The sequence below is a fragment of the Panthera tigris genome, chromosome C1 (genome assembly GCF_018350195.1).
Source record: "Panthera tigris isolate Pti1 chromosome C1, P.tigris_Pti1_mat1.1, whole genome shotgun sequence".
In the NCBI taxonomy this organism is placed as follows: domain Eukaryota; kingdom Metazoa; phylum Chordata; class Mammalia; order Carnivora; family Felidae; genus Panthera; species Panthera tigris.
The window spans coordinates 193,511,904-193,531,847 of record NC_056667.1 but is presented as its reverse complement, the minus strand read 5'-3'; the positions used below and the strand labels follow the sequence as shown (position 1 = coordinate 193,531,847).

General features: G+C 36.9%; 1 protein-coding gene across 1 annotated transcript in view; it reads left to right on the top strand.

Annotated features, from left to right (window-relative positions):
- The window catches only part of ACADL (acyl-CoA dehydrogenase long chain), a 51,411-nt gene extending 31,889 nt beyond the window's left edge, over positions 1–19,522 (top strand). Inside the window, exons 9-11 of the mRNA XM_042995250.1 lie at positions 9,014–9,141; positions 12,998–13,084; positions 18,741–19,522. Of these exons, the coding sequence (XP_042851184.1) occupies positions 9,014–9,141; positions 12,998–13,084; positions 18,741–18,834 (309 nt within the window). The 3' untranslated portion in view covers positions 18,835–19,522. The remainder of the gene's footprint in view (positions 1–9,013; positions 9,142–12,997; positions 13,085–18,740) is intronic.
- The last annotated feature ends 422 nt before the right edge of the window (positions 19,523–19,944 follow it).

Sequence of the window (19,944 nt, the reverse complement as noted above, 5' to 3'; positions counted from 1 at the left end):
TTTTAAGTCCTAGCTCAGCTAGCTCAGCTACTTGGATCTCCGTGGTCTAGTCAGGTTGTGTGATCTCTCTAGGAAACATTTTCTTGTTTGCAAGATGTGAATGATATCCGTAGCTACCTTATAGAATTGCTGTGAGGATTAGCTGAGATAATATACACAAAGTGGTCAGAATATTGCCTGGCAAATTTAGCACTCATTACAGTTTGCTATTTTTGCCTTATGTAATGTCATCTTCTATTTTGTTCCAATAAAGGGAACCTATTCCGTTGTTCATCAAAGTAACTTTTTTCCATTCTGAAAAAGCTTCTTTAGATCCTAACTTTCTTATTGGCATAACAGATCCAAAAATAGTTGTTCTGAATCTGTAAACATGAGGCACACACTTTAGAAAACATTTTAAAAAAGCAGTATGACTTGACTTTCCTAAATTGTGATTTCCTTAAGAGTAAGGATTTTAGGGTTGCCTGGGTAGCTCAGTCGGTTGAGAATCTGACTTCGGCTCAGGTCACGATCACACAGTATTGTGAGTTCAAGCCCCACATCAGGCTCTGCACTGACCCTGCGGAGTCTGCTGGGGATTCTCTTTTTCTCTCTGCCCCTCCTCAGCTTGTGCTCCGTCTGTCTCAAAATAAATAAATAAACTTAAAGGAAAAAATAATAAAAAAATTTTTAAAAAGAGTAAGGATTTTAGAGGTGCCTGGGTGGCTCAGTCAGTTAAGCATCTAATACTTGATTTGGGCTGAGGTCATGATCTTGCAGTTCAGGAGTTCGAGCCCTGGGTCAGGCTCCACACTTCAGTGCAGAGCCTGCTTGAGATTCTCTCTCCCTCTCTCTCTCTGCCTCTCCCCCACTCGTGTTCTCTCTCTGTCTCTCAAAACAAATAAATAAACATTTAAAAAATAGTGAGAAGAATTGACTTTATACAAAAACAGAGTGAGGATTTTATACTGTAAATTCCTTTTAATTTGCATATCATTAATTTATACCTATGAGTGATTCTCAGTGATTGCCCTCTTCCCCTCAGGCATTTAGAACCCCTCAGGAGGTGGGGTACACAGCAACTGGGGGTGTGTTTGGTATTTAGTGCTCTGGAGGCCAGTATGGTTAAATGTCCTGTAATTCAGAGATAGTTTCCTATAGCAACTAATTGTCTCACTCAAAATGCCAAGAGTCTCCCTTTGAGAAATAGTGATATACATAACTTATTCCATTTTGTTTCACTGAGCAAATATGTATTGACTGCCTTCTAAAGGTTAGATGCTGAAATGTAATTTGATAGGTGTGATTCTGAAAATACACACTATAAGCTGCTAGCAATACGAAGTGGTATTACTCTGTGACTTTCGGAACTTTACCCAAAGTGCGTTATAGGCATACCTCGGAAGTATTGCAGGTTCTGTTCCAGAATATCACAATAAAGCGATTATAATGAAATTTTTGTGTTCCCAGTGCATATAAAAGTTGTGTTTACACTATACTGTAGTCTGTTAAGTGTGCAATAGCAATATGTCTAAATGGTGTCCATACCTTTATTAAAAAATACTTTATTGCTAAAAAGTGCTAGCCATCATCTACCTTTCAGTGAGTGGTAATCTTTTGCTGATGGAGGGTCTTGCCTTCATGTTGATGGATGCTGACTGATCAGGGTGGTGGTTGCTGAAGGCTGGGTGGCTGTGCCTTTTTTAAAAGACAACAACAAAACTTGCGACATCAACTGACTCTTCCTTCAACAAACAATTTCTCTGTAGCATGCAGTGCTGTTTGATAGCATTTTATACACAGTAGAACTTCTTTCAAAATTGAAATCAATCCTCTCAAACCTGATGCTTTATCAACTAAATTTATCAACTAAATTTATGTAATATTCTGTATCTTTTGTCTTCTTTTCCACAATCTTCGCAGCATTTTCCCCAGGAGTAGTTCCATTTCAAGAAAACCACTTTTTTTTTATGCATCCATAAGAAGCAACTCCTCATCAATTAAAGTTTTATTATAAGATTGTGACAATTCAGTCGTATCTCCAGGCTCCACTTCTTTTTTTTTTTTTTAAGCTTATTTCTTTTGAGAGAGAGAGAGAGAGAGGTGTGTGCACAAGCAGGGGAGGGGCAGAGAGAGAGAGGGAGAGAGAATCCCAAGCTGTCAACGCAGAGCCCAATGTGGGGTTCAGTCCCATGAACTGCGAGATCATGACCTGAGCCAAGATCAAGAGTTGGACACTCAACTGACTGAGCCACCCAGGCACCCGTGGGCTCCCGATTCTAATTCTCTCGCTATTCCCACAACATCCCACAGTCACTTTCTCCACTGAAGTCTTGAATCCCTCAGAGTCATCCAGGAGGGTTGGAATCAACTTCTGAAACTCCTGTTATTGTTAGTATTTCAATCTCTTCCTATGCATCATGAATGTTTTTCATGGCATCTGGAATGGTAGATTCTTTCCAGAAGGTTTTCAATTTACTTTGCCTGGATCCACTAGAGGAATCACTATCTATGACAGCTACAGCCTTATACAATGTATTTCTTAAATAATACAACTTGAAAATCAAAATTACTCCTTAATGCATGGGCTGCAGAATGGATGTTGTCTTAGCAAGCATGAAAACAGCATTAATCTCATTGTCCATCTCAGTCAGAACTCTTGGGTGACCGGGTGCATTGTCAACGAACAGTAATATTTGAAAGGAATTTTTTTCCTGAGCAGTAGATCTCAATAGTGGGCTTAAAATATGCAATAAGCCAAACACGTTGTAAATAGATGTACTGTCATCCAGACTTTATTGTTCCAGTTTTAGAGCAGAGGCACAGTAGATTTAGCATAATTCTTAAAGGCCCTAGGATTTTCAGAATAGTAAGTGAACATTGGCTTCAACTTAAAGTCACCAGCTGCAATAGCCCCTAATAAGAAAGTCAGCTGTCCTTTGAAGCTTTGAAGCCAGGTATTGTCATCTTCCTAGCTGTGAAAGTCCTAGATGTCATCTTCTTGCAATGTAAGGCTGTTTCATCTACATTTAAAATCTGTTGTTTAGTGTGGCCACCTTTGTTAATTATCTTAGCTAGAATTTCTGGATAGCCTGCCTCAGTTTCCGCATCAGCGCTTGCTGCTTCACCTTGCACATTTACGTTATGGAGACGGCTTCTTTCCTTAAGCCTCATGAACCAACCTCTGCCAACTTCAGACTTCTTCAAGCTCCTTACCTCTCTCAGCCTTCATAGAATTGAAGAGAGTTAGGGCCTTGCTCTGGATTAGGTGTTGGCTTCAGGGGATGTTGTGGCTGGTTAGAGCTTCTATTTAGACCACTACAACTTTCTCCATATCAGCATAAGGCTTCTTCACTTTTTTATCATTCATGTGTTCACTGGAGTAGCACTTTTAATTTCCTTTAAGAACTTTTCCTTTGCATTCACAGCATGGCTAACTGGCACAAGAGGCCTGGCTTTCAGCCTATCTTGGCTTTTGACATAAGTAAGCTTAGTCGTTTCTAGCTTTTGATTTAAAGTGAGAGACGTGTGACTCTTCCTTTCATTTGGACACTTAGAAGCCAGTGTAGGGTTATTAATTGGTCTCATTTCAGTATTGTTGGGTCTCAGGGAATAAGGAGGCTCAAGGAGAAGGAGAGATGGGGAACGGCTGGCCAGTGGAGCAGTCAGAACACGCACATGTATCGATCAAATTCGCCATCTTATATGGGCGTGGTTCATGGTGCCTCAAAACGAGAAGACGAGTAACATCAAAGATCACTGATCACCATAACAAATATGATAGTGAAAAAGTTTGAAATACTGTGAAAATTACCAAAATACGACGCAGAGACACGTGAGCAAATGCTATTGGGAAAATGGCACCAATTGACTTGCTCCACAGATTTGCCACAGACCTTTCATTTGTAAAAAATGCAACATCTGCAAAGAGCAATAAAACAAAGTGTGCCTGTAATAGCTTTTGCTTCTGAAAACCAACCATCACCACCTCACGCCTTTGGCCCTGTTATGGACACTATAAAAAGTAAATCAAATAGGCATATTTTCCATCCCCTTGGAAATCTACATCTCCTTTTATGGAATTCATATTAAATTACAATAAAGATGACTATGATATTACCCAGGTTGTTTATAGCTCAGAACGTTAAATATGATTTGACATTTGACCATAAAGGAAATAGGAAACTGGTATAATGTTTTCCCAGAGAAGAAAAAAGTCTGTAATATGTGTATTTGACTAATATTTACTAAATAAATACATACACTTTGACAGCAAAAAGAGAGAATATAGTTTTAATCTTTTTCAAAGCGAGCGCTATTTTATGAAGCACTACCGTCTTTCAAAGGGAGTTTACCAAACTGTCACTAGGTGGCAGTAGTATCACTTCCACCAGTGTACTACGTTACCTGTAGTCTGGTTTTTCAAGTAAATTTATTATGTTCTCAGATTTCTGGGATATTTCTTCTAATCTTTCTGCTGTACTGAAATAAAGATCTTTGAATGTTTTCATAGTCAATCTAGGAATGTATTCAAAGAAGATGAATGACCAATATATGGTTACACCTCCTATTCTAGAGCTTGGTATACTATTGTTCCAGTTATTAATATGAAATAGAAGACCTTTAAATGTTGTATTATACTTAGCCAAATGTCATTTTACAATCATTTAACTATTCAGTTTCCTTTATCTTTGTTATGCTTGAATTTTGAACATTTGGGGCCTTTCTGACCATTTCGGTGCATTTCACAAAAAAATCATTTTCTTTGTAGAATGGAGACCTAACCATACTTAAGTTGCAATTATTATAAGATTTTTATTCCTTTTCATCCATTCAAATATGGAGATATTTGATGTCAAATCTTATGATTTTTCCATGGAATAGATAATAAAATGGTAAAATTCAGTTATTAAATAATGATAATGACTGATTTGTTACATTGTTCCCATGTACTAGACACTGTGCTAAATGGATTATCTTGGTTTTTTCTTCACAACTCTCTTTATAAGCATTCTTTTTACCTTCATTTTACAGATAAAGAGATTGAGGCATGGAGAGGTTAAGCAAGTTTCCCAAGATTACACAGACATTATAGCTCTGAAAACTACACTTTTTTTAAAAATCTTTTCTTAAATTTTAATGTTTATTTTTTAGGTTTATTTATTTATTTTGAGAGAGACAGAGACAGCGTGAGTGGGGGAAGGGCAGAGAGAGAGGGAGACAGAATCCCAAGCAAGCTCCCTGCTGTCGGCGCAGATCCCAACGATGAGGGGCTCGAACTCACAAACCTGGAAGATCATGACCTGAGACAAAACCAAGAGTCAGATGCTTAACCGACTGAGCCACCCAGACACCTCAAATGTTTATTTTTGAGAGAGAGAGAGAGAGAGAGAGAGAGAGAGAGAGAGAGAAAGCACAAGCTGGGAAGGGGCAGAGGAGATGGAGACACAGAATCTGAAGCAGATTCCAGGTTCCGAGCTGTCAGTACAGAGCCCGACACGGGGCTGGGACCCAGGAACCCTGAGATCGTGACCTGAGCCGATGCTGGACGCTTAACTGACTGAGCCACTCAGGCGGTCCTGGAACGTACACTCTTAACTCCTATCCTAGTTTTACTACCCAGAAATTGAAAGTAGATAGACCTTTTTTCTTTCCTCACTTCCCTCACCCATGGGCGATGAAGTGAAAATGTAATGTTCTTTTCTAAGACAAACTTTAGTTATTTCCTGTGTGGGATGTGCTCTTGAGTCTAAGGGCACAGAATATTATGAAAAGGATAGGAGAGGAAAAAAAAAGGATACTTCTTCCTTACATTCCTCCAAAATGTAATTATCCTGTTCTTAAGACCTTGAGTGTGGGGTTAATTATAAAATTAGGTAGCAAACCGAAGATGTTATATTTTATATTTGAATCATAATATATTACAGTACAATTAACAGTATTGTTTAAATGGAATATGGGCTGAATAACCTCTCCAAAGTGTATTCCAATTCTATAATTCCATGATTCTGAGAATAATGTCATTCAGAACTCTGAAAGAGACTTGATCTGATGCACTTAGTAAGTTTTGAGGAATTTTTTTTAAATGCTAGCTGTAGTATTATCTATTAGCGATTAGTAATGAATGTTTAAAAGTAGTGTTACAAGTGTTGATCATTCACAAAAAACACCTTGCTAATAATGTGTGGTACAATTATTAGCCACCACCCATTACACAATAATTTCTGAAAGCTAGATACAATGTCTGTGGTGAAGAACCCAGACAAATTTTATATAGTAACACCCAATGTGATGCCAAGAATATGCAAATATAATCTGTTTATCCCCAGAGAGTAAATTATGTACTCTTGGAGGCATTAATTTCTTCAAACCTGTGGACCTCACTAAGCGAATTAAAGAAAGAGTTCTTTAACGCCTGGGTGGCTCAGTCAGCTAAGTGTTCAACTTTGGCTCAGGTCATGATCTTATGATTCCTGGGTTCCAGCCCTGCATTGGGATCTGTGCTGACAGCTCGAAGCCTGGAGCCTGCTTCAGATTCTGTGTCTCCCTCTCTCTGTCTCTCTGCCCCTCCCCCGCTCACTCTCTGTCTCTGTCTCTCTCTCAAAATAGGTAAACATTAAACAATTTTTTTTTTCATTTTTCTTTTAAAAGAAAGAGTTCTAAATGAGCCCATCCTGGTCTAAAATTTAACTTCAGCTTCTGGAAGCTCCCAGAATTCCCAGAAAAACAGCTCTCATGGAAGGGAATTGGGCTTAGAGATCTTGATTCCTTCATACTGTAAATAGTACATAAATTTTCAAGTGTGCCATCACAATAGGGAGAGGACAAAACTATCTGGACACTTGTCAGATTCTCCCTTATCTTCCAAATGAAGTATAATGGTTGGTGTCCTTGAACGAAGCCAGGAGTCGACTCAGAGGGAATATATACTCATCTGTTTTCAATGTATAGAATATTTCCCCACTTTTTTTTTCTTGTTCTTTCTCTAGATTTTCTATGAGTAATCTTGGCAGAGGTGGGAAACTCTTTGCTGATTTATTGTGTAGAGATTTGGCCTAATTAAATATAAATGGATAGAAAGGGAGATAGACAATGTAAGGAAAGAGTGAGAGGGGAAGAAAGTTTTGATGTGACCCAGCATGTTCTGAATTAGAGGCCAGGATACAGAGGTGGAAAATGTGTGGCATCAGCCATCCTACTGTTTGGTTTTAGAACCATTAGGTGCCAGCTATATTGTCTGTTTCTAGAACAGGATGGAATAAAGCCAAGGGAAAGGCAGTCAATTGGGTTTTTCATTAGTATGGTAGTTATATTGATAGACCTCTGAGGAATCTGTCCCTCAGAGTTCCTACTCCTCCTGACACCCTGGTTTTGCCTGGTCCACGGTCTTATTATATTCCTTTTCTAGAAATGGAAAGTTCCCAAACTGTCCCCACTACAATGATGTTGAAAGGTTCAGTTTTGTGGTTTGAGAATTGCTATAACCAGTACGAATGGCAGGCAGGGCCAGCATCCTCATGAGAATCTGGTCCCTGAAGCCTTCCTATTAGGAACTCAATCTTGGTTTTGAACTTGCCAGTACATAGGTGGGGCATATTAATGTCTTGTTTGAGTTGAACTGTGCAACCTTTTTCACTAACTTCCATGCTTTTTTTTAGCCACAGTGAAGGTCTCACTTATAAATCCCATAGCGGAATGATCAAAACTCTGTTTCTGCCTGTATTTTCATAAGGAAGGGAAAGCCAGCTGACCAGTCCTGGGCCTTGAACTTGAGAGGTCAACTAGAATGGGGTGTATTTTGGGGAGTTACTCAAAGTGGAAAGCCAATATGTCAAAATCAAGTCAGTTTCCTGAAGGAGGTTCAAAAGTTGGTGCCAAAGAGACCAAATGTAAACTCAGAATTTAAGGTGTGGGAGCCAAGAATCTGGAATGTAAAAATATTTGATTGAAATGAAAGCAGTCAAGAACACTTGAGAATAGTCTAGATAGAATGATTTCCAAGGCTGCTATAGGTTGTCTGTGGCTGGCAAGAGAAAGTATAATATGTTGACGTTGTTGACCATTCCAGACCATTCAGTTCAAGTTAGAGACTAGCTATTGAGGGGGGTCAGTGGGGGAGGGTGGAGAGAGGTGGAAGAGGCTGAAGGATACGACTTTGATCTCTTGAGTGCTGATGTCATTCTTCTACTGCATTCTATAGATCTAGATTAACTACTTCCCAATATAAAATAATGTTTAATTAATGTTTTTAATGTTGTCTTTCCAGCTTGTTACTTTGTTATTTTACTCTAGAACAAAGAATCAGAATAGAGAAATATATATACTTAATTAAAAAAATATGTATACTTAAAAAAAAAAAGGATGGGGGGCGCCTGGGTGGCTCAGTCAGTTGAGCAACCCACTCTTGATTTTGACTCAGGTAATGATCCCAGGGTCGTGGGATGGAGCCCTGAGTCAGGCTGTATGCTGAGCATGGAACTTGCTTAAGATTCTCTCTCTCTCTCCCTCTGTCTCTTTCTCTGCCCCTCTCCTCAGTTCTCTCTCACTCTCTAAAATAGAAGAGAGACAGAGAGAGAGAGAGAGAGAGAGAGAGAGAGAGAGAGAGAGAAATTCTTCATGGTTTTAGATTCCAGAGGAAAATGTGTTTTTAACAGCTGTACTTAAAGGACTATACCACAAGATGGTGCTCACCTATTAAAGTCATGCTGGTTTTCAGGCAGTTTCCCTAAATGGTCTAAACTTTTTAATCTAAAACATGAGATGTTATTTATCATTTATCTTTTTTTTTTTTTCCATCTTCTAGTACAACTTTCCTTAGTGGTGATGAGTATTGTGGGTTTTAAATTTAAGCCATTTAGTTAATATTTGCCTCTTTTGGAGAGTAAAAAAACAAACAAACAAACAAACAGTAATTCCACTTTTGTTTTGCTCTAAAGGTCTTTTATTATATAATTTTAGATATGCTAGGTGACTAAAAATGTGCTCTTTTAGTATGCTCACTTTTTTTCCCCCTTTCATTTCTTTTAAACTCAAGACAGTGCAGCATAAGCTGGCAGAATTAAAAACACACATTTGTGTAACCAGAGCTTTTGTGGACAGCTGTCTCCAGCTGCATGAAAAGAAACGTCTGGACTCTGCCACTGCTGCCATGGCGAAATATTGGTATGCGTGCCTCAGTAATTAAAATGTGGTGTTTGCATAGACTGTTATGGAATTCTTCCAACTTTAAACTCAATCTTGAGGGTCTTAAAAGAAGAAGGCTGTGAAAATGAAAACTAACAGTAGGAACCAACTTTTTAAAAAACGCTGAAAGGCCCCATTAAGCCTATTTATAGTATGCTAAAAATTACTCAAGTTGATTTAACTTTTAGCTTGCAATTGAGAATAAGATATTGCGGCGCCTGGGTGGCTCAGTCAGTTAAGAGTCTGACTTCGGCTCAGGTCATGATCTCAAGGTTCGAGAGTTCGAGCCCTGCATTGGGCTCTCTGCTGTCAGCACAGAGGTACCTTTGGATCCTCTGTTCCCTTCTCTCTCTGCCTCTCCCCAACTCCACACACGCTTTCTGTACTTTGTCTCTCTGTCTCTCTCTTTCTCTCTCTCTCTCTCTCAGAAATAGATAAACATTTGGGGCCTCTAGGTGGCTCAGGCAGTTAATGGCTCAGGTCATGATCTCATAGTTCGTGAGTTTGAGCCCCACATCAGGCCCTGTGCTGACAGCTCGGAGCCTGGAGCCTGCTTCAGATTCTGTGTCTCCCTCTCTCTCTGCCCCTCCCCCACTAATGCGTGCATGCTCTCTCTCTTTTTCTCTCTCAAATATAAATAAACATTAAAATAAATAAACATTTAAAAAAGAGAGTAAGATATTAAGGTATTGAAGTAGGATGACTGATTAACTCGTTCAAGTAGTAGTTTAATTTCAAATTATCTGATGAGTGGCAGTATAGTGAGACCACAAAAGAACAGCACCACTTAGAGTCCTGAGATTGAATCCCAATTCTTTCATTAAATAACTATAATTAAATTTAATTCTCCCTGGGTTGGGGCATCTGGGTGACCATTCGGTTAAGTGTCCAACTTTTAATTCTGGCTCAGGTCATGATCTTACGGTTCATGAGTTTGAGCCCCGAGTTGGGCTCTGTGCTGACAGTTTGGAGCCTGCTTGGAATCCTCACTCTCCCTCTCTCTCTGCCCCTCCTCTTCTTGTGCGCTCTCTCTCTCTCTCTCTCAAAATAAATAAATACACTTAAAAATATTAACAATTCTCTCTGGGCCAACATTTTGATATCTCTGAAATGAGTAGATTAGACTCCATTTTTGATTTTAAAATGTGTCCAGATCTAAGAAAAATTTCTGAAAAATTGATTATCCAATCAGAAGTTGCACATGCTCTATTAAGTGAAAGGGATAGTGTCCTATTAAATTTGGAAAGAACTTTCATTTGTATTAAAGATGACTAGCAATTGTATTAAAGATGAGTTAGTTGAAAAGAGACTCCTATAAGGCCTTTGTGTATTTTAAGATGCAAGAACATAGTTTAAATCAGATACTGAAAATGGGTTTGGTTTCCTCTGTTTTAAAAACAAACATTCTCATATCTCATTAGCCCAAAAATAACTTAGAAGAAAATTCCTGTCATTATTCATTAACCTGTGTTCAGTTCAGTCAGAACTAGAGTGGAGAAGTATGCAGAATAGTTCTTTATGAAATGATTCCAAAATAATAAAACTGCCAGGTTGGAACTGATGTGGAATTACTGGGAACTTCTTTTAGGGGGAGACATTTTACATGTACATTTATAGCAAATCCTGTGACTAGTTAGAAAAGTGTAAAAATTTTTTAGGTAAGGCATTTTTAGAAAAAAATATTCAGATAGCTATTAACCTCATTGTTCTTAAAAACACCAAGTTTATAGACATACTGTTACTTCACATTGAAGGAGAGGAAGCAGCTAGTTATACCCAGTGAATATTTCACTAAAATACTTGCAAAATACAAAAATTTATAGAATTCCAAATATTGTTGCCTCCTGAGTCTTACCTGTTAATCATTATATTGTTGCTGTACTTTTTAGAAACATCCTCACCTGTCTTATGGCTTGAGTTAAAAGTTATTTTATTTTTTTCCCAAATTTTTATTTAAATTCTAATTAGTTAACATATAGTATAATGTTGATTGCAGGAGTATAATTTAGTGATTTATCACGTACATGTAACACCCAGTGTTCATGATAACAAATGCCCTCCTTAATACCTATCAGCCATTTAACCCATCCCCTACCCACCACCCTCCATCGATCCCTGAGTTTGTTCTCTATCATGAAGAGTCTCTTATGGTTCGCTTCCCTCTCTCTCTCTCTTTTTTCCCCCCTTCCCATATGTATATCTGTTTCCCACATGTATCTAAATTCCACATAAGAGTGAAATCATATGGTGTTTGTCTTTCTCTGACTGACTTATTTCGCTTAGCATAATACTCTCTAGCTCCATCCACGTTGTTGCAAATGGCAAGATTTCATTATTTTTAATGGCTGAGTAATAGTCCATTATATAAATATACTACATCTTTATCATTCATCAATCAATGGACACTTGGCTCTTTCCATAGTTTGGCTATTGCTGAGAGTTAAAAATTATTTAAAATAGGCAAATGTGTCTATGCTTACTTTTGCTTTAGGTTTCCCATTATTGAAAAATACTTTTAGGGGAGCCTGGCTGGCTCAGTCAGTAGAGCATGCAACTCCTGATCTTAGGGTCATGAGCTCAAGTCCCATGTTGTGGGCAGAGGTTAAAAAAAAAAAAAGAAAAAGGAGGGGCACCTGGGTGGCTCAGTCGGTTAAGTGCCAGACTTCAGCTCAGGTCATGATCTCACGATTTGTGGGCTCAAGCCCCACATTTGGCTCTGTGCTGACAGCTCAGAGCCTGGAGCCTGCTTTGGATTCTGTGTCTCCCTCTCTCTCTGCCCCTCCCCAACTCACACTATGTCTGTCTCTCAAAAATAAATAAATAAACATTAAAAAAAAATTTTTTTAAGGGAAAAATGAGATGCCTGGGTGGCTCATTTGGTTGAGTGTCCGATTTTGGCCCAGGTCATGATCTCACAGTTCGTGGGTTTGAGCCCCATGTCGGGCTTTGTGCTGACAGCGTGGAGCCTGCTTCAGATTCTGTGTCTCCCTCTTTCTCTGCCCCTTTTCTGCTTGCTCTCTCTCTCTCTCAAAACTAAATAAACATGAAAAGGAATCTCTAATTAAAAAAGAAAAAAAAGAAAAATGGGGTGAAAAGAATTTTGAACTTATATTTTTATGTTGAGATGAATAAAATCCCTACCAGTTATCTTATGAATTTTAATGGTAGTTAAAATTACTGTGATGAGACCAAACAAGAATATTTCTCAAGTGTTTCATATTAATATACATATACTTTGGGAATAATAATACCCAAGTAATCTTTTAAAAGTTTCCTATATGATGGTATGTACTTTAATAGTACTTTTTAGGTTTTTACTTTTACTTTCAGTTTATTTCTGAAAAACTCTAAAAAATTTTTTTCACAGTTACTGAAATTCAGAATTGCAATTTTCGGGTAGAAGTGGCATCTTTGGAGAAAAAGACATATCACAAGGCAAAAGAAAATAGATGGCTGTATAACTGTACATTTAACTGAGATTATATGGAGAATTTAAATAAATTAGACAAAATTCAAGTTTTTATTATGTCCTTCTCAACCCTAAAGTAGCCCAAAACCTAATAGACTATGCTTTCCATTTTTTATTTCTAGCTTTAACAAAAACCCAGCCAGAACCAACTGATGCAGAAAGTATTCATTACATGAAAATTTTCCAGAAGTTTATTGCATATGTAATTTATATCAGTCTTCTCTTGTTGGCTAATATGTCTAATTGTAATTGTTTGATAAATGTATGTATTTAAACAGTCATAAATTATTTGTTTCCTGATTGTGAAGCACCTCGCGAAAATCCATTTCAAATGTTCCTTTTCTGCTTTTTATTTTGGTCATCCAGGGCAAGTGAGTTACAAAACACTGTAGCTTATGACTGTGTCCAGCTCCATGGAGCCTGGGGATACATGTGGGAGTACCCGATTACAAAGTGAGTATGGCTGTTGTGGTACGCACTTCTGGATGATGTGAAGAAAAAGGAAAATTTCTTTACTGTACTTTGTGCATTGAGTGTAGAGGGAAAAGAGATGCAAAATCTTTGCATTTGTCAGCTGACTACAGAGTGTGTTCAACCAGATGAAACAGCTTCAGGTTATCAGCCCACCTGATAACCTTTTAAAGAAAGGATTTTATCGCTTTTAAAGAAAGGGAAGAGATCAGTATATAATAAAACTTGGCTTTATTTGAATCATTTTACAGGACTAATATCACTTTTGTTATAGTTGAATATTGTATTTTATTGGTTAACCATAATCCGGTTATTTCTACTTTTTTGCTATGACAAGCAATGAATGCTGCGACAGAACACCTTTATGCGTTTGTCTTAGATACATGTGTTTTCAATTACAGTGGGACAGAGTTCCAAAAGTAGTATTGCTATTTCAAAAATATGCACATTTTAAATTTTAATACATTGCCCAATCATTTTCTCCAGTTAGTAGCAACTCTTACTCAAATGAAAAAAGTCTGAGGATAACTTATCCTCCTAAACTATGAATGTTCTTGCTTTTTAAACTTTGTGCTAACATAATGCATAGAAAATAGGTTATTATTCTTCCTTTAATTTGCATTGGCTATTAGTTATTTTATCTTATTTTATTTTATTTTATTTTACTCTGGCAAGAACATTTAACATGAGATCTACCCTCTTCATAAATTTTTATGTGTCGCATACTGTATTTTTTTAAATGTTTATTTATTTTGAAAGAGAGAGAGAGAAAGTACACGTGCATGTCAGCAGGGGAGGGTCAGAGAGAGAGGAGGGAGAGAATCCCAAGCTGGCTCTGCACTATCAGCACAGAGCCTGATGCAGGGCTTGAACCCAAGAACTGTGAGATCATGACCTGAGCCGAAATCAAGAGTCAGATGCTTAACCAACTGAGCCACCCAGGCGCCCCGCCATGCTGTACTGTTAAGTGTAGGTACAACGTTGTGCTGCAGATCTCTAAGGCCTATTCATCTTGCTTAACTGAAACCCTATGCCCATTGATTAATAATTCCCCATTATCCCCTTCCTTTGTTCCTGACAACCATCATACCTCTTAGATTCTGTGAATTCGGCTATTTTAGATACTTCATTATAGGTAGGAATCATGTAGTATTTGTCTTTCAGTGACTGGCTTATTTCACGTAGCAGAATGTTCAAGTCCATCCAAGTTGTCACACATTGCAGAATTTCCTTCTGTTTGAAGGTTGACTAGTATTCCATTCCATTTTCCGTATACATTCGTCTGTCCGTGGACGCTTAGGTTGTTTCCACATCTTGGCTATTGTGAATAATACTGCAATGAACATGTGAGTGCTAATATCGCTTGCAGGTCCTGATTTCAATTCTTTGCAATAAATGCCTAGAAGTGGAATTTTAGGATATGTGGTAGTTCTGTTTAATTTCTTGAGGAACCTCCATACTATTTTCCATCACAGCCGCCCTGTTTTGTATTCCCTCCAACAGTGTGCAGGGGTTCCAATTTCTCGACATTCTCACCAACACTTGTTGGCCTTTGTTTTTTGTTAATAGCCATCCTCACAGGTGTGAGGTGGTATCTCCTTGTGGTTTTGATTTGTATTTGCCTGATGACTGGTGACAGTGAGCATTTATTCATATACCGTTGGTCATTTATATGTCTTCTTTTAAAAATATCACTTTTTAAAAGTAAAAAAAAAGGCACTTTAGGAAAAAACTTGCACATGAAAAAGATCTAAGTTGTCATATCTTAAGCATTTGATTATTTTCTCTAAAAAACAAGTTAAAAGTAATAATTTTTTCCAGATATAATTTTTATTTCCTTCCAAAGAAATTAAATGCACCCTTTTTTACTCTCTTACACATGAATATTCTTATTAGTTTGGAGCAGTACTGGTTTGTCAGTAGGCAGCATCCTCTTCTATATTTCTTTCTCCACTTCCATAATCTCTTCTTTCCCTCTTCCCCTTGACATTTCTCGTCATCGCTCTAGAAAATAAACCTTTCCTCTAATTTAACAATATTTTCAGTTTATAAAACTTACTTAAAGAAGTTTTACTATATGGAGACAGGTCTGGTTTAGTTCTGAATCTGAGAATATGGATGCTATGGGCTTCTAAAAACTTTTTCTAGTTTTTAGATTTTTTTCTTTTTGTTTTCAGTTTTTTTAGTTTTTTCTAGGTTTTTTTTGTTTTTTGTTTTGTTTTGGTTTGATTTGTTTTTTTTTTTTTCCTAGTGGCTCTGTTGGTTAAGTGTCTAACTTTGACTCAGGTCATGATCTCATGGTTGGTGAGTTCAAGCCCCACATCAAGCCCCACATCAAGCTCTGCATTGGGCTCTGTGCTGATGGTGCAGAGCCTGCTTGGGATTCTCTCTCTCTCTCTCTCTCTCTCTCTCTCTCTCTGTCTCTCTCTCCCTCTCTCTCTGCTGCTTCCCTGTGCACACACACTCTCTCTTCCTTGCAAAAATAAATAAACTTAAAAAAAACTTTTTCTATTCTAATTTTAATGTAAATACATACTATCTAAAGGGAAATTTATCAAATTAGTATTCAAACTGACTTTGACATTTATCATTTTGGCAAACATAATTGGAAACATTTGATACATTTATGGTCTTTAATGAGGAAAATAAACATTTTAGTTAAGTTAAATTAAGAACAGAAGCTGCAGCATAGATATAATCTGCTAATTTTCTGTAAAATTAGTTCAGAAAGCTTTAATCACAGGGTGTGTATAATTTATAACCTTTATAAAAACTCAGCAACAACTAGGGCTTTTCCTTTCTTTGGGAATGTAGACGTGAAGTAACTAAATGATTTTATTTATATATTTCTTTTTTTGGCAATCCTTGGACTTGGATTTTGGTATATCCTTTCAGAACTACTTCAAACGAGCCTTAATCAAAAGCAGATTTTTTTTTATCTTTGTGTAGTCATGAAATCAGAAGTAAACACTGAGTTATGCTAGCACAAATTAAATCATCACTGGAATTTTTTTCTGTGCATTTTCATGTTTTATTCATAGTATTAATCCATCTTATTCACAATATTCACAATGCTAAGAAAGTCAAATCATAATGAATGTCTCTATTTTTATACTTAAATGTGTTGTTCCAACCGCTGCTGGAAATGTAAACATGTAGTGGATTAGTTTGTCTAGTCTAGTTCGGGTTCTAAGGAAGATACACGAGGTGAGGGGTCACCCATCCACATGACTTAAGATTAGAGCGCAGAGTAAGTCTTGCTCTGTGTTTTCTTAGAGGCGATTCCTTCAGGTCAGCAGCAAGCAAAAATTGTAGCTTGATGGCTTATTTGAAATCCCTGGTTTCAATTTGAGAGACTTATATTTCCTTTCAAGAATAATAATCCCCTTCTTGGCCGGTTTGTTAGTTCAAAGATTGTATGAACTTTTAAACTAGACTGCTATTTCTCACCCCAGAGATACAAGGAAAGAACTTTTCATAAGTTGACAAGAGATAGAGTAGTAGATAATATCAAAGGCTGATTAGACACATTAGGGGTTATGTGGTTGCAGTGCACAGATTTTGATTTGATAGGAAAAAAAATCACTCTAATGGTGTTTCTTATATCCTCGGATTAAGCTATTTTATTTGTGTATTTATGTGTGTGTGTTGCTGAGTCTTGATTTTGCAGATAAAACAGGTGCTTTTTTTTTTTTTTTTTTTTTTTTTGCTTTGTTTCATTTTGTTGTTGTTTTTTTTTAAATAACTGGTCTTAAGCTAGTGAACTTATTTCACTCTTACTCATTAGGCTTGGGGCCTGTAAGAGGTGAGGCTTAAGCATTGCCGTTTCAAGACCTCTCTGCCATGCTAGGAAGAATAGCCTGAGATACAGAGCTCCATCACTGTGTGGTTAAACATTCCTTCTGCTGCCTTTCTCTGTTAATTTTAGTTGATGACTGAATTTAATTAGTAACCTATAAAAGGTCTACTGATCTCTTTCATTACCTACTCCATTGGAATTTCTTTAATGTGAAAAAAAGAAAAAAAAAAGCCCAATCCAATCCAAAAATGTCTGAAAGCGTTGAGATTGCTGAAGTAGGCCAAAGTGCCACGTAGATTCTCCATCTGCAAGTGCTGGATTTTGTGAGCAACAATGAAATCTGTTCAAAAGAAAAAATATATATACTTGAAAATACAAATGTCTTTAGATTCCAAGTTTCAACAAAAAGTAGGTATTGAGACTCTAAAATTCCTTGGTAATACACTAAGTCAGTAAATATTTACTGAATGCTTACTTTTTATAAGGTACCATGAAGAATATGAAGAGTCCAGTATTGGTCATGTTCCTAGAGAGCCAGCATATTTAATTTGTCTCAAATGTTAAATTAAAAAAACATTAAAAAATAAAAAGCAAAAACCAAAAATAGATTCTATGCTTGAAAAAAAAAATGCCTTTGAATTTGAGTCCAAAGCTCAATAACTAATCCTACATGCTTGGGCCAATGAAAATACTATGATATAATAAAAAAGATACTTGCCAAAGTGGCAGGATACCTACCTTCTCAATCCAGCCTGCCAATTATCTGTTATGTGATCACTAAATAACAACCATTAATTAATATGTGTATTAACTACGCTGCATCTCAGTTCCCTTACCTACAAAACAATAATAATATTTATCCTTCCTGATGCTGGAGTTGAGAGGATAAAATGAAATGAGAAAAGGTAAAAACAACTATACAGTATCACGGTTGTTATCTTTGCTACCGAAAGTGAATTCCTGGTAACGTGTGTGTGTGTGTGTGTGTGTGTGTGTGTGTGTGTGTGTGTGTGTGAGAGTAAACTCAGCTACTCAGTATTTTAATGTCATACATTACTGGAATGACTATTAACCATTTCTAAAAAATAAGTTACTTGTTAACTTTGTGGGAAGTAATATTTTCTAAAGCATCGATTTATACTCCTGATGGCAGCAGTGGTGGTGAAATCTAAGGGATGTTAGAAAATAGATACTTTCTTTTCTCTTTTGTTTCCTATAAAACCAGTGGATTTCAACATTTTTAAGGAAACATTAAAGATAATAAGAAATTGAGACATTCTATCCACTCTAAATCTGAAACAGCCTTTTTTAGAATGCTAGTATATGTGCTAAAGTTTACAAAATTAAATCAAATGAAACATACTAATAAATGTTATTATTGGGGTTCCTGGGTGGCTCAGTCAGTTAAGCGACCAACTCTTGGTTTCTTCTCAGGTCATGATCTCAAGGTTCGTGAATTCAAGCCCTGCATCGGGCTCTGTGCTGATGGCTCAGAGCCTGCTTGGGATTCTCTCTCCCTCTCTCCCTGTCCCTTCCCTGCTCATGCTCCCTCTCTCTCAAAAATAAATAATGTTATTTTGAAATTGTAATCTAAATTGTAATCTAAACATCAAGCAAACTAAAAGCTGTACAAATGATCAGTACCTTAATAGAATTTGATAATTATACAAATCTAGGATGAATGCCATACTGAAAAAAAAAGTAATTTATAGAGAACTTTTATTTTTTGGATTTCATTAAATGAATACTTTAAAGGAATCAATAGTTTCCTGCTGAGACAAAACTTATAACTTCCAATATCTTTTATTTATTCATTCAATCATCTTCTGATTTACTTAGAGCTTATGTGGATGCCCGCGCTCAGCCAATCTATGGTGGTACCAATGAAATAATGAAGGAGCTGATTGCAAGAGAGATCATCCGTGACAAGTAGACATCTGCCCACATCCTGGAATCCTATTACAACTAATCTGCTTTTAAATCTACTCAAGATAGAATGCAACCTGGAAAGGGAGGAAATGCTAAACATGTTTTTATATGTTCTCTCTGTTGAAAGAGAAATCAAATATGAGATTAGTACAATGATAGGAGAAATCTTTGAATTCAAAGATTCTAAAATTGTCCAGTATAGGCTTAACTTTTAATTTTTATATAGCTAAAAGGCAAAGATTTTCTGATTCTAGAAACCTTGGTGTTTGGTTTTTCCCTAAAATTCTAAAATAAATAAATAAATAAAAAATAATTGCTTTCAAATTGAGACAGCAATAGTTTTGTTATTATACTAGAAAAACATTAATAGCAGTTAGAGATCATTGACTTTGAAAGGGAAAAATAAATATAATATACAATGCAAATGTTTTCTACCACCCTCCCCTAAACCTATTTCTAAGCAGTAGAATCATTTCTTCAAACAAAAGCTTATGAAGAGTCTCTATGAAACGGTGATGAGTGCTTTTAGTGGAAGCAGGAAGCCCTCTTGCCTTATTGCCTTGGATCCACTATGACTCAAACTGAGCATTCATTTGCCCAACTCCAGCTAGAGAATGTGGTGGCTTATCAGGTGCCTGGGTGCCTTAGTTGGTTAAGCATCTGACTCTTGGTTTCTGGGGCTCAGGTCTTGAGTTCGAGTCCCACTTCAGACTATGCTGACAGCACAGAGCCTGCTTGGGATTTCTCTTTCCCTCTCTCTCTGCCCCTCCCCAGCTTGCTCTCTCTTGTGCTCTCTCTCTCTCAAAAAAATAAATAAACAAACATTAAAAAAAAAAAGAGAATGTGGTTGTTTCTCTTATCTACTGGCACTTGGGCTTTTCAACAGATACCATCCCAGTTTAATTTATAGTAGAACACAGAATCATTTATCATCCTTTAGTTTCAATATATTGGTATATTTATAGATACCAAAACAGTGACTTTTATTTTGGAACAGTGTACTTTTAAAAATTTGTTTAACAAGTACATTGTGTCTTCTATAAGCTAAACTGTTAAAAATATGATGGCAAATGAAACTGGCAAGATCCCTGCTAATAAGTGAATAAACAAGTAA